At 43.6% G+C, this 15334-nt stretch overlaps 1 gene segment (V, D, J or C); it reads right to left on the bottom strand.

Annotated features, from left to right (window-relative positions):
• Positions 1–15334, bottom strand: part of LOC101017262 — a 73889-nt gene that overhangs the window by 41174 nt on the left and 17381 nt on the right. Inside the window, 1 exon segment of the C gene segment in view lies at positions 7592–9502. Coding sequence covers positions 7592–7604 — 13 coding nt within the window.

The following is a 15334-nucleotide window of genomic DNA, read 5'->3' on the forward strand; positions in this document are numbered from 1 at the left end:
AGACCTTCTTTCCACCAAAGGGTGGCTGTCGCTTTCCACTTGCAGTGGACACAGAATCCACCTGACACACGCCACTACTTACGTACTTGGCTGGACAGCAAGCAGAGTGCCAGTTCCAAAGATGAGCTTGTTTCCACTACTGCCATAATTCACACAGTCCTTCAGAGCCTTACACTAACCCTCAAGGAGGGGCACAGCAGGATGGGGTGAGGACAGCTTTGCGTCTTTCCAGACTTAGAACATCTCAGTCCCAGTGCAGCAAAAGCTGACTTGCAGGCATTGCTGCAGCCTTCATATTCCCTTGACATGCCCTGACACTGTCATTTAAATTACATCCCAAAGCCCAGAACCCTGAGTGACTCCAGCAGTGACCAAGAGCTTTGCAGGCATCTGCTCTCCAGGTGGGACAGCAGCCTGAGGCAAGGATGTCAGGAGAGCTGCAGACTTGCTATTTTTCACCTTTGAAAATTTCACCGTCTTTGGCTATGACCCTTTCCTTTTTCTCTGAATTTGGTCTTCCAACGGAATGAAGCTGGTTCTGTCCTTGGAAAAGAGTTTTAACCATATCAGAGGGAATTAGATATTCCCTAACAACCCAGCTCTGCTCTCTTAGAGGGCTACTTAAGCATTATTCATTCCAGAAGCTACTATCCCAAACAAAAGAGTTGGTGGCTGACATTGCTTCTCACTGGGAGTGGAGACCCTATTTGGGTTGAGTGCATTGTCTCCAGCAGGCTGAATTGTTCTTAAAAATATAATCTGCATGCTATATTTTGTGCATTATTCAACTAGCGTCTCCTCTCCCTTACAGTCACATCTCTGAGACTTACCTGGCTTTATAATTAGCTTGGTCCCAGCGCCCCAGATTAACTGATAGTTGCTATCCACACAGACACAAAAACCTTAACAAAAACCTTCACTGTCCTTCCGGGGATCCTATTAGAGATAAAGCCCAGATAAAAAGTCTAGAGCAAAGCACATAAAACAATGAAACGATGGAGGAATATTGGCTATTGAAGATTATTTGCTCATTTAATTACATTTGATTCCCTTGCCCATTATAGATTCCAGACACAGATGATGAAATCGAATGACCAAACATCCAAAGTCAATCTAGGTCTCTCTGCATACAAGGGAAGCATAATTCAGAAACAGTTTTCAAATTGGAGAAGTTGAACTTGCTTCACCTTCCCTGATATTTTAAACAAAAATGCAAAAGAGGGAAACAGATCATTTGTTTAGAGTCATAATGCATCTGACGCTCTAGTGCCTTCTTTTCACTGCTGCTAAGATTTTAGTCAGCACCATGGTGTTCACATATAAGTTAAATTGTTCACAAATAGATTAATTGGTTTAAAGAGGGTTCTGCAGCTATAGGTGTTAAAGGCCCCTACAGAGCTCAGAGTTGGGAAGGGTGACCTGCAGTGCTGTGAGAACGTGCCTGTTTATAGAAAACACCTTTTCAGGCTGGGTGCTGTGGCTCATGCCTGTAATCTTTGGGAGGCCGAGGTGGGCAGATCACCTGAGGTCAGGAGTTCAAGACCTGCCTGGTCAAAGTGGTGAAAACCCGTCTCTACTAAAAATACAAAAATTAACCAGGCGTGGTGGTGGGTGTCTGTAATCCCAGCTACTTGGGAGACTGAGACAGGAGAATTGCTCGAACCCGGGAAGTGGAGATTGCAGTGAGCCGAGATCGCGCCACTGCACTCCAGCCTGGGCAACAGAGAGAGAAACTTCGTTCCAAAAAAAAAAAAGAAGAAGAAAAGAAAAACAGAAAAACAAAACACCTTTTCAAAATGGCTCCTTGGTTTCTCGTACTTACTTGGAAAGACTTGTAATCTGGTCCCAGTCCCAAAGATGAGCTTGTTGGCGTTATAAGACACAGTGATACTGAGATCTACAAAAACCTCCTAAGCCCCTCTGCTCTTCCCTGTCACTGGCACCAAATGACTATCAATAGCAAAGAAGATTTGGGGATACATTTAAAACACCAAAGCAATCAAATAGTCAGGTTTTGTTTCAGTCAAGTTTCATCTTCTGAAAATGCCGATGGCCTGTGCTTATTATGTTTTCAATGCATTAAGTGATAGCTTAAGACAGTTCACTGTAAGAAGATAGGGACTCTCAAGCTCTAATCCCAGGTATGATTTCTTTTGGTTTGACTTAAATTATTTAACTTGTCTGTGTGTCAGCTTTTCTGTCTGTGACATATGTTTGATGATGTATGACCCTGTTTACCTTATTAGAGAACGTTGTGAAGATAAAAGGGCCGAGGACGGGGCAGTGGGTTGCAGCATTGAAATGCATTGTGAATAATGTGGGGAAAATATGATGGTTCAAGTCAGGATATTATTAACATGAATAGCAGGGACTATGCTAGCTGAAGTTTATTGTCGAAATAATAACCACAAAGCTTTCTCAGTAAAAACTGAAGGAGAATATATCTGTCTTGTGTGTTTTTCCACAAGAAAGTTAGTGGAAATAACCACTTAATCTGCCAGAGGAGACAGGCGTGGAAAAGGTCAGCTGGATTCTGAAGTCTGACTGCCAGGGAAGGAGAAGAAATGATTGTCCTCCCACAGCAGTGAGTGAGCATAGATTAGGTTCCCACGACATGCTAATGCCCTTGGCTGTTGGCAGCATTAAGTGGAACCAATCAAAATTATTTTAAAAAATGAATTTGACCATCTTAATGGTAAAACTGGCTGTGTAGGTAGACCCAGAGACTGTTTCTCATCAGTGACTGCAAAATGTGTGTGTCTGTGTGTGTGTGTGTGTGTGTGAAGAACTGTTCTATGTGATTTACAGACATAAGAGCCCACAGAAATGAGAAAAGATATACTTACGTGGTAAAACAATCACTTGAGTGCCGGACCCGAAATGCAACACATTCCCAAAGCCTATCCACAATGGCTCATTCTTTTACAAAAACCTTGTCATCTCTTCGTAACCACATGTTTTGTGTCCCAAGGTGGAAGCTAAAACTTCTCAGGCATGAGAGGAGATTCAGACACGCATATCATGGACGCCATGGTATTCCTTATTTCGTGTCAGCCCCTTCCTTCCTGAGGCTTTTCCTTATCCTGGGCCCAGCTCCAGCCTTCATGCAGGCAGTCTGTGTCCCTTGGTGGCCACCTCCACCTCTGCAGGGGCTCTGCTGGGGCCAACCCTCAGGAAAGAGTCCCTCAGGGCCCTGGGCCATTTGAGGATCACTCAAGGAGCTAGGAAACTCCTCAGAAATACAGCTGATGGTTACAGAGGCAGGCAGCAGTGTGCGTGGGGGTGCCGGTGCTGGGCATGGGCATAGCAGTCAGGAATTCAAAGGAGAGAGCAGGGATTTGCATACAGGAGTTGGAGATGGAAGGAGTAGGATCTAGAGAGGAAGGGTCTGAAAACCAAGGCAAGAAGGGTAGACACACACTAACGACGAATGTCAAAATTAGTCACACTCTGCTTGGTGAGCACACACAAGTTCTAGGGGAAAGAAATTTTCCTGGCTGTGTCAGTTGCCCTGACCTATTTAGTACTGTTCTACCTCCTGTGACAACCTCTTAGGTGCAGCTGAGACGCCCCACACCACAAACAGAGACCACGTCCCTGTCTTATTTCTGTCTCAAAGAGCCATCTGACCAAATGTTCCACACGAGGGGGTAGGAACAGCAGCCACAAAAAGATACTCAGAATCTGTTTCTCTCTTCCTAATTAGGCTGTCAATCTGTTTAGCTAATAAGTCGTATAAAGTGTCTTAATCTCTTCTAAGGAAAGGAGTCATATAAATGCAAAATAGCAGCAGCAATAAGTCAAATGGCTTGCTGGGTATCTTTTCTTCGTGTGAAGAGATGCGTTTAGTAGAAGGGAAACTTTCTGTGTGGAGAGGGGACAGACTGGGAAAAAGCACAACAGCATTTGTTTTTATTAGGCTGAGTCTATGCAGCACAAAGTGAAACAGATTTGGCAATTATTTAGGTAATGTGACATTCAATTCATGCAATTTTGAGCACAAAGAAGTTTTCTCAAGGAAGTCCCTAAATATCTGGATCAGTTACCAACATTAATCAAAGTAACTGGACAATTGGGCTGTATAGACACAAACTAATAAATGTACCCTGAGATGGTTCTTCAGAAAGGCTTATATTTTATAAACCTAACATTAAAACTAGCCCAATATTTGTAACCACTGTCTTCATTTTGGCACTGCAATTAACAGTTCCCAATTTTTCTTACAACACGTCTTACATTTAGAGCCGCAAAGGTAAGGGTGACCTTCTCCCTAGAGAGTTTTATCAGGTTAACACATGGAAGCTCATTTAGAAATTCATTAGGTGTCTGGGATGTGAGAACTCGTCATTACAGACTAAGAGCTTTTTTGTGAAGTGGTAAGGACTTACAGGGAAGAACGGTGAGTCTTGTTCCAGTCCCAAAGAAGAGGTTGTTTACCCCAGTTTGACACAGTGTTTCTGCCCAGTACAAAAACACTTTCCTACTAAGCTAAATTTTCTTCCTCTCCTTCCTCCTTATTTAACTTATTTATTTTATATTTTTAAATACATATTTTTAGAGACAGGATCTTACTTGGTTGTCCAGGCTCGAGTGCAGTGGTGTGATCTTGGCTAACTGTAGCCTTGACCTCCTGGGCACAAGTGATCCTCCTGCCTCACCCTCTTCAGTAGCTAGGATGACAGACGCATGCCACCATGCCTGGCTATTTTTTTAAAATTTTATTTATTTATTTATTGTAGAGATGGGGGTCTCACTGTGTTGCCCAGGGTAGTCTTGAACTCCTGGCCTCAAGTGATCCTCCTGCCTCAGCCTTCCAAAATGCTGAGATTACAGGTGAGAGCCACTGCTCCCAGCTTCCTTTTTCTATGAAGTTTGCCAGGGGTATGTTACACACATTTGGAATTCTGCTTGGTGATAACCTTTGAAAAACCTTCCAACGAGAAGTGCTGTCTTCCATGTTTCTTAACAATCCAAACAACAAATAGTCCCCTTTCTCTCTCTCTCCTCATTTTCTTCCCCCAAACAAAAACATACCATTTCCATGCTGCCCGTTTTCTCCTTGGAAGACAGAACTTGAATAATTCTGGTGGTCACAAGGGTGGATTCTACTTTAGCATATTATTATGAAAAATCACCTTCTTTTGTGTGAACCACCCACATTTGATGTTTTTATTTCTTCCAAGTCAGCCAAACTGACATTCTCTCAGCCTTAACCTAGGAATTCCAGATCCAATACACCCCTCTTTTTGCCTCTAGCTGAAACCAAGTGAGTTAGAAAAGACCCTATTAACCAGGCTTTACACACATTCTACTTACTTTAAAAGGAAAATATAACCTAAGAGTAAGAGTCTTTGGTTAGAAGTTGAGACAGAGAAGATTAAACAAAAAAGGAACAGAGTGGATAACTGCAGTTCACTTGGAAACATCCAGACCTACCTGGTTGTACTTGTAAAGTTGTCCCTTGTCCAAAGATCAGTTTGCCTGTGTTGCTAGAGGCACACTCTAATGCTGTACTTTACAAAAACTATCAATGGGGATCATTTCCATTTTTCTCCCTTCCCTCCAGCAACCTGACATAGTAGCAATAAAAACATATTAACTGAAAACTTTCTATCGGCCTGCCACTATGCAAGGTCCATTTACAGGTATTAGCTCTTTAAATCTCATAACATCTCAGTGAGCTAGGTACTATTACCATCCCCATTTTACAGATGAGAAGAATGAGGCATAAAGAGATTAAGTAACCTGCAGAATTAGGATTTGTCTGAACAGTTTGATTCCAAAATTCATATTCTTAACCTCTATGCCATACCTTTCATTAGCCACTCTCCCCTGCCTGCCATTTTGGGTTCTCCTTTGAAGTGTGTATACTAGTCACATTGATAAAATAGTGCATTGACCTAATAAATATATCCTGAGATAGTTCTTCTGAAAGACTTACATTTCATAAACTTAACATTAAAACAAATCCAATATTTATACCCATTATCTTCATTTTGGCACTGTAACAGACATTTCCCATTCTTTTTTTTTTTTTTTTTTTTTCTTGCATGTGTCTTATATTTAGAGCTGCAAAGGTAAGGATGACCTTCTCCCCAGAGAATCTCATCAGGTTAGCACATAGAAGCCCATTTAGAAATTCATTAATGTCTGTATCCAAGATGTGTTTCCTGAAGCCCTTTGGCTCTGTGGACAACTCCCCTTGCCCTTATCCAGCTTTGCCAAGCCTGGAGCTCCAAAACTGACTCAGGACCTGGCCTCCGTCAAAGCCACAGCAGACACGGCTGGGAACACAATCTGGTGTGTGGAACAAAATTCTGAACAGTGTAGGTGGTCTGTAAGATGCTCCTGAAGACTCTTGCAGAGAATAACTTCTCAGAAGAGGCCAGAATTAGGATGAAATTAGTTCCTTTCCTGTTACCTCTAGCACATCCACAATGAGGTTCTAAGCCAAAGAGAACTGAGAGATGCAGGAGTTATATGGCAGGTTTGAGTCATTCTGGATAATCCACACTGGGGCGACGTGCTCTAGCATGGCCACGAGCATGACTGTGAGTCCTGAGAGTTCCCAGCACTTGACCTGTCTTTGGCTGGAAAGCGGCAGTATTTACCAATGGCCCACGGTGAGGCTGGCACAGTGCAGACTAAAGCGGCCATGAAATGTGCTGCACACTGTCACCTTCTGTAACATTCAGTGCTCCCAGACAGGCTTTTTTGGAATGCACGAGTATGTTTGATCTCTAAGAAAACAGCCGAACACTCCAATGGCCTTCCTACCCTGCTCATCTGGATCCCTCTACCTAGTTATTTTGATTGAGGGGTAGGCAAGGGTTCAGCTTTGGTGGACAGGAAGAAAACACTAGCCATAACTAGATATTTTAAACATCAGGGCTAAAAAGGAGGAGGCAATTTCTGAGATATTTCAAACTGCACAGACAGGTTTGACAGAGTTAACATGAAGACTCACTTGGATTTACTGCCAGGCTTGTTCCCAATCCCCAAATCAGCTTACGGTTGTTGCCAGCATTACACAGTCATAGAAAGCTTTACCAAAACCGACCAGGCCAATGTGTATCAGGAAATCCCTTTCAATCCCCAAATCTGGCCGGCGTTCTCCTCCAGCTGGGACCCTGGCCAGAGGCAGCGGAAAAGACTGTTTATTATGGCGGTCTATTCACAGCATGGTCAGGGTGGAAAGGCTCTTCTGAGGTTAACTAGTTCATCCCTCCACCTCCTGACAAAGCTGCCTTCTGACCAGGCCAGCAAGGAGCATAATCCTGACAAAGCTGCTGGAGAAGGATTCCCCCACTGCAGTGCTCACCCAGCCCATGTTCTACTCAGTCAGACTTTCTGACCCAAATGGTTAAGACAAAAAGGACAAGAAATCATCTGTTTGTCTCCAGCACATTTGTTCCTATGCCAGGTAGTTATATGTATGTCCATTTTCACTTATACATATGCCATGTATTGATAACATGTAACCATTAGAATGAATATAAAAAAATTAAGTAGAGAAAACAGAAAACAGCTCAGTGCTATGGCTTCCTTTTGAAATTAGGGCATTCATTATGGATTCAGCAGAGATACTCACGGGGTTTGACCATTAACCTTGTTCCCCCTCCAAATGTGAGCACGTTGCCTGCATTATTATTCACACAGTGATCTTCAGCTGAGCAAAAACCTCCCAGAAACTGAACTAAGTTTTCCCTAAAGATCTTCTGGAAGGAGCGATATCGTGAGCACAGAGAATATTAAGTAACTGTCACAGTAATAACCTGGCACAGGTTCCCAGTATCAGTTTGGATTTCAGGACTGTTTCCATACTGGATAAATAAAGGATAGTCTTTCTGCATGTTCTAAAGAAAGAGTTTTCCTGCACAGGCCCAGAATACTGAATGCCAAAATCCTAGCATATCCATTGTTGTTTTAGATAATAATTCTCCAGGGTTCTGAAAATTATATACCTCACTTGGACATAGTAGGGACAGTTTATGTCCACAGCACCAAAGCAAAAGCAGTCAGAGAGACTGTTGTCACAGTGGGAGGGATTGAGGGAAGCTGTCACGGTCTACCAGGCAGGAGGGGTTGGCGTGCTAATCACACCTTCCGGGTGCTCGAGCCAGGCACCTCTGACCAAAGTCAGCTCAGGAACATCTGAAGGGCTGCCCAACCTTTTCAATTCACACAACTCAAGACAGTCCTATGCAATTGTCTGCCCTGGAATCCACCCTGGACTCCAACTCCAGATCTTTTCATCCCCTGCTTTGCTAGTCACCAGGAAAAGGACTTTTCACCACTGCCTATCCTTGTCCTAGGAGAGACTTTTCCACTCACCATCCCTTCCCCAGGACACAACACAGCTCAAGGACTAATCAGAAATAATCCTCTCATGACTAAGAAGGTGGCTTCTCCCATTTTTCCTGCATGATCCTTTTGAGCTTCTCTCAATTTTGAGGTACCTCACAGAAAGTCTGAGCCCGAAAGTCTGAGCCCAAAACTCCATGGACACCACCACTGAGTGGCCAGCATGGTCTCCTCCCACTTCCTCACCCCCGGCCACATTGAGGACCAGGGGCTTAACAACTGGCATTAGGGATGGAGCACTCCAAAGGGAAACCAACAAACATGCAGCCTGTAAATCTCCTACTTAGATTATGTTAGTGTTACTTCAGGGACAGATCTCTCCTTTCCAAACCCATTACAAAAGCTGTCTCTCTCCTTCCTACTTTGCTTCTTTGTCTGATGGATCTTTTACCTTGGCCTGCTTAATTAAAAAATGATATAATTTTCACACCATTCCTATGAAACTAAATCTGGTAATGCCTATGCTGGGTTTCAAGGCTGAGAGACGGTGAAACCAAATTTTGTCACCTGTGCAAGCCTGTTTTAGGTGGTGGGCCAGGATGTCTGATGTGTGGACACAGGGTACAGGTGTGGGCATGTGTAAATATTCAAGGGAGGCAGATGCCTAGTTTTCCTGGAGCAGAGCATTCATGAAAGGGAATCGCTGGAAATAAATTTGGAGAACAGAAAGGGCCCAGATTTTAGAGAGCTTTGAGTGACATGCTAGGATCTGGACATGATTTCCCCTTGAGATGATTTCTCAAAACATGAACGCCCAGATGAAGCATTGAGTTGCACAGAGGAGAGGGGCATAAAAAGAGGCAGAAAAATGAGTAAAAAATGTAAAGTGAGAATATAGTTTTAAAAGAAGAGAATAAAGAACACAGAACTCCTGTTGTGTTTACAGGAGTTTCTCGAGACCTTCAAGTCATAAACATATTTCTAGTGATGGATACAATTCTTATGAAATTGGCAGCAAGTCCATCATGGTAAGCCTCAGAGCTCTCCTTCACCCCTCCTGTCCAGAATAGAGGGACCCAGAATTGCCACTTCAGATAGCAGTGAATTTAGCTTGCACAGTTTACACGGGTACTTCCCTTGTCCTACCTTCCCTTGTCCCTCAAACATGAACACCAACAACATTTAAAATAAAGCCTGTCTTGTCTGTAATACTCACTTGCTAAAACATTCAGCCTGGTGCCTGTTCCAAAGATGTATTTGTAGTTTCCTGTGGTGGTCACAGTGTTATGAGTCTCTACATAAACCAACACAATGTTACCATTTATGGAAGCACCTTTACTCTCCATGAGTAAATACGGCATTACGTGCACTTTCCCCATTGAAAGCCCTTGACCTCATATTTTTCTAAAAGTAATTTATTTGGGATTATATCTTAATTTATAGAGAAAGTCTTCACTGCTTCTATTGGGTCTGAGTTTGCAAAAGTTCTTCAATCTCATGCTATCTTTATGCGTGTTTATTAATTAAAGAGGCTGATTTAGCGAACATGTGAGGACTTAAATATCCAAATGACTGTTGAACCCTCTGAAATATTCCATCTAGGATTCCCCCTGAGAGCCAGTTTATGAGCCACATAAACAAACCCATGACATTATTTTATAGTCACATCTATTTTTGGATCCAAAACAGTATCAGTAACTAGTTGATTCCCTCCTAAATTTAATAGTCTTGGTTCTGAAAGGATTTTGATTATCAATAAAAGTAAAATCCACCTTTAAAAGATACAGCCATCATGGATGCTACAAAAAGAAAGTGTTTTGACCTTTGAGGGTGGTTTCAGTGAGGGGGCAAGCAATGGACAGTGTGGGATGCTTCAAGCTGAGTGCTTTGACTGGGCCACTCATTGAAATGTGTGAACTCGATTTGTTAACAAATCAGCCACATTACCTTATTGTCACAGCTGGTTCATGTGCAGAGAACTGTTGATGAAATACTATTGAAATGTGAGATGGCAGACATTTTTGCAAATAGGGTGCCTGCAGGAAAGCACCCCTGTTTCTGTAATTCTAACAGAAAAAAACCCCAATAACAACCAAAAAACCCACTGAATTCTCCAGGTGTGGAGATAGCTTGTACAATTTTCAATATTGCTTTTTATAATCCATCACGATTACCTGCTCCCTGACAGCTTCACAACTCGGATGAATATTCTGTTTTATTACAGATAATCTAGTGGATGTGGGGAGGCCCTCCCTAGTCCTGGGATTCTCTGCCTCTCCCATAGGGTTGGTTTGGCCAGCCTACAGGTAAGGGGGTGAAGTCCATGTGGGGACCTGCGGTGAGGAAGGGGGCTATCCAAACAAGCAAGCCCATCCATCTGATACTTCAAGGGTTCTGTTCTCTGTCTAGAAAAAGTTACATTGTTCTGCTATTCTCGCAGAGGAAGAAAGCCATGCCAAGCTTGGAACTCCTGCTGCCCCTCTCTTCACTTGAGTCCTCAGTCCACTCGCCTTATTTTTCTGTTTTTCTTTCTTTTTGTTTTTGAGACAGAGTCTCGCTCTATCACCTAGGCTGGAGTGCAGTGACACGATCTCAGCTCACTGCAATCCCTGCCTCCCGGGTTCAAGCGATTCTCCCGCCTTAGCTTCCCAAGTAGCTGGAATTACAGGTGCCCACCACCACACCCAGCTAAGTTTTGTATTTTTAGTAGAGATGGGGTTTCATCATGTTGGTCAGGTTGGTCTCAAACTCTTGACCTCAAGCTATCCACCCGCCTCAGCCTCCCAAAGTGTTAGAATTACAGGCATGAGCCACTGCACCCAGCTCACTCGCCTTATTTTTTAATTCTACCAGATGACACAAGCATCAACTCAACAGGGTTCTTGCCTCTTATCTGTTGAGGACACACTTCCTTGGCTATGCCATTGCTTTGGTAGCTTCCCTTTTCATGGGCTTGTTTCTGTCTCTATCACAAAGCTTTGTTTCTTATCTCTGCCTTTCCCAAAGCCGCAACGTGCTTTGTGGACCTTTGAAAAACAGTGATTGCAGCATTAGTACAATTTATCAAACTGCCCCGAGACCTGATAACCAAATCCAGCCTCCAGGGAAACATGTATTCATATCTTGCTCACACATCAGACATAGTTAACAACTGCATGCTAAGCAAAGCAATTAAATTCAGCTGTGTTTCAACAGGTCCCATTGGATTTCTTTCCAGAAAGGACAATTAGTAAACCACAAGAACTCACGGGGTGTGACCAACAGCGAGGTGCCTTTGCCGAAGTTCAGTGCATACCCGGAGTTTGAGTTCCACAGTGTGTTCTCCCTAAACAAAAAACCCCTTGCAGTAGCACCCTGTCCCTTCTCCTATGATTCCTATTAAAGCTAATGTCTGGAAACCAATCACACAGCAGTCACACAGACTGTGGATCATCCATGGGCCCTTGATGGTGTAAATAAAGCTTCCCTCTTCCATGGGACCATTGCTGACAAGGTCACCACTCCCCACAGTGATGTGGGTGATCAATATTGAGATCTGCCACCTGAGGGAGGGGGCCCTATGACATGTTATGAAGTCTGGGGATTTCCTATGTCCAGCAGAAGGACGTGCTGGTCCGGACTGGAAACAGCCAGGAGCATGGACATGAGCAATTCTGTGGGGTTCAAGGGTGAAGGTGGAGGGAAGATATAACAGAGAAAGGAGTTGGCAAGTCTCTTCTCACTCACTCTGCATTGTACCTTAGCTGCACTTACTGCTTTTGCTTTTACTTCCCCAATGTTCTAACAAGTTAAGGGTATAGGATGTTAAGCAAGTTTCCTTAATGTGTTTCCAAAACAGTCATTGGAAGGTCATTCTAGCCCACTTCATCACATTTACACATAACACATATCACTCTGGAAAAGTTATCCAAGTATTCAGGACTCTCTGTTCTCTCTTTGAGAGCCCTTTCATTCTGTTGCCCAGAGTGACAAAGTCCTGATGATAAATCAGGACTTTGAATCCCCAACACTTACTTGGTTTAACAGAGAGTTTAGTGCCTTTTCCAAAGATGAGATTTCCTTGGCTTCCTCCATAATTCACACAGTTCTATGGGGCTTTACAATAATCAACAGGTGGGAAGGATGGAGGGGGAGACTGAGAAAGTGAGATCATCTTCCCCTCTAGTGGAAGTCTCCCCACCTTGCAGCCTCTGTTCCCAGTTCCTTTACAAGGTCCGGACAGTTCTCTAAAATTAACAGCTGGCTGTGCAGATAGATCTGAACTTGATCTTAAATCCCCTGTTTTCTTCCTAGAACACTGGGTTCTGACAGAATGCTTGTGCCAGAGGCACATAAGGACAATAGCACCCAGCACAGGAGGTCAACATCGGGGGCCCAGTGGCTATTTTAGGGACCAGGAGCACCATGCCACTTTCTCAGCCATAGTTGTTTATTTTATTTTATTTTATTTTATTTTATTTTATTTTATTTTATTTTTTTTGAGTTGGAATCTCGCTCTGTTGCCAGGCTGGAGTGCAGTGGCACGATCTTGGCTCATGGCAATCTCTGCCTTCTGGGTTTAAGTGATTCTCCTGCCTCAGCCTCCTGAGTAGCTGGGACTACAGGTGCCCAACACCACGCCCAGCTAATTTTTTGTATTTTTAGTAGAGATGGGATTTCACCATGTTGGCCAGGATGGTCTCCATCTCTTGACCTCATGATCTGCCCGCTTCAGCCTCCCAAAGTGCTGGGATTACAGGAGTGAGCCACCTCGCCTGGTTTATATTTAGCATTTTTATATATCCAGAGCCAATGACGAAACCAGTGAAATTTTCTACTTCTTCTTGACCTAATTCTTAGGATTGCCAGAATTCATCAACTAACAGACTTCCAACCAGCTCAGGGTCTCAGGCACAAAGAAACCAGGTGCTTAGATCCTCTTGGGAGTGGCAGTGTCTTAACCCGACAGAAACTGCCCAGAACAGCACCACCGCTCACTCAGGTCAGCTTTTAAGATTGAACCATTCCCCCAACTTACTTGGTTTTACTGTCAGTCTGGTCCCTGCTCCAAAGCGCATGTCATTGTTATTGTCACAGTAATACATGCTTTAACAAAAACCTCCTGGGGAAACCTTGCAGCCAGCTCCCAGCATGGCAGGGACAAGGAGGAGCAGCACTGACAAGTACCACACCACACACAGTTCCGTTCTTCTTTTCCTACAGGAATGGGGCCATTTTGTCATGCTTCTAGACTGTAAACATGGGCACTTTTCAGTGCACTAAGCACAGTTAATTGAGACCCCAAATTGGCACACTGGGACGTAATCAGCTTTCAAACAGGTCCTCGAACAGTGCATAAACCAATACTGCAAACAAATCATGCCCAGGTACACTATTTGTCTTCGGGGACCACTTTGTATGAGGAACTGCCTGGTGAGATGCTCCAGAACTTCTACAATTTGCATCTTACTCACAGGTTCAAAATGCCCCAACTACTCATCTATGTAATTTCATATAAATTATCATGTATTCATTTCATAATTGCACATAATGAAACATGGCAGTGCTTTGGGGGAGAGGAGTCGGCATTTGTTTATGTTCTTAGAGGGTCAAGGTTTTGCTTTTACTTCACCAATGTTCTAACAAGTTAAGGGTGTAGGATATTAAGCAAGTTTCCTTAGTGTGTCTCCAAAACAGCCATTAGAAGGTCATACTAGCCCACTTCATCCCACTTACACATAACACATATCACTCTGGAAAAGTTATCTGAGTATTCAGGACTCTCTGTTCTCTATTTGAGAGCCCTTTCATTCTGTTGCCCAGAGTGACAAAGTCCTGATGATAAATTAATTCCCAAACCACTGTTCTAAAGGATTTACACAGGGTAATAAAGACTGAAGAAGCTTGGAGCAGAGAGGTTCTGTTTTCACAGCTGGAAAGGAAAACCTCTGTAACAGGTATAAAAATAGCACAAGAACGGACTGAATGCAGGTATGTATCCTCAGTGAGATCACCTCCCGCTGGAAGGAAGGAAGGACTACATCCAACCAGGATATCCCCTCTGCAGTCTCCCTTGTTTTAAAGGAACACACAGTTAAGTTACCTCACAGTTTCTGTTACCTACCAAGGGTGACCTGAAGTCTTGTTCCAGGCCCAAAGGTGAGTTTACTGGCAATGCCGGTGTTTACACTGTGAGATGCTTCATAACAGAAACCTGCTGCTTGACTTTCCATGTGGTCTTCCCTCCCTCACTCAGAACTCTCCCCATGATCTCTCCCAGACGGGCAACCTGGGTGAGCCCTCACGGATTCATTTCCCTTTCCCAAACTCTACAGTATTAATTCCTATGAGGGCAGCAAGGCTCTGGCCAGATACCCACTTGACTAACATTACCTGCTGGTTGCCCTTTTTGACCTCAGTTGATCATGGGGTGCTGACTAGATGGTTAAGGCTGAGGAGCTGTCAGGTTCAACTCTGAAGACATTGAGAGTTGAATTATTTGTCCTTTCTCTTTCTGGGTTTTATCTTAATGAATCCCTCTTGTCATACTTGATGAGTGATGGGGCCAACAAATCAAATGATTAATAACTGTTCTATTTTAAGGTCCCTAAGTCAGGTAGAGAAGAAGGTATAAAGACAGAAAAGGAGAAATGGCCAAATCTCTATCTACACAGCCATTTCCACATTTCCTATGAGAGCAATTTTCGTTGCAAAGGTGCTGCTGGCAAAGTGGCCTCCATATGTTCGTGACCCATCCTAAGCTCATATCTTTTGTCTGCTGGCATCCAGATTTTCCAATGATGGACTCCCACTCAAACACAGTTGACAAAGGGCAGATCTCAGGAGCCCTCCAAAGCACAAACTGCATCACCTCCTTCTCTACATGGCTCAAAACTTCCCATGTACTTAGGACAGTGCCAACAATAGTAGTGGCACCAGAAGCACATAAGCCAATGTCTAGAAATGCCCCCATGAGGACTGTATTTTGAACCGCACCTCCCAGGCAAAAGCACTTACAGGGCTGGACGATTAGATGAGTCCCTTTGCCAAA

The sequence above is a fragment of the Papio anubis genome, chromosome 7 (genome assembly GCF_008728515.1).
Source record: "Papio anubis isolate 15944 chromosome 7, Panubis1.0, whole genome shotgun sequence".
NCBI classification, from domain to species: Eukaryota; Metazoa; Chordata; class Mammalia; order Primates; family Cercopithecidae; genus Papio; species Papio anubis.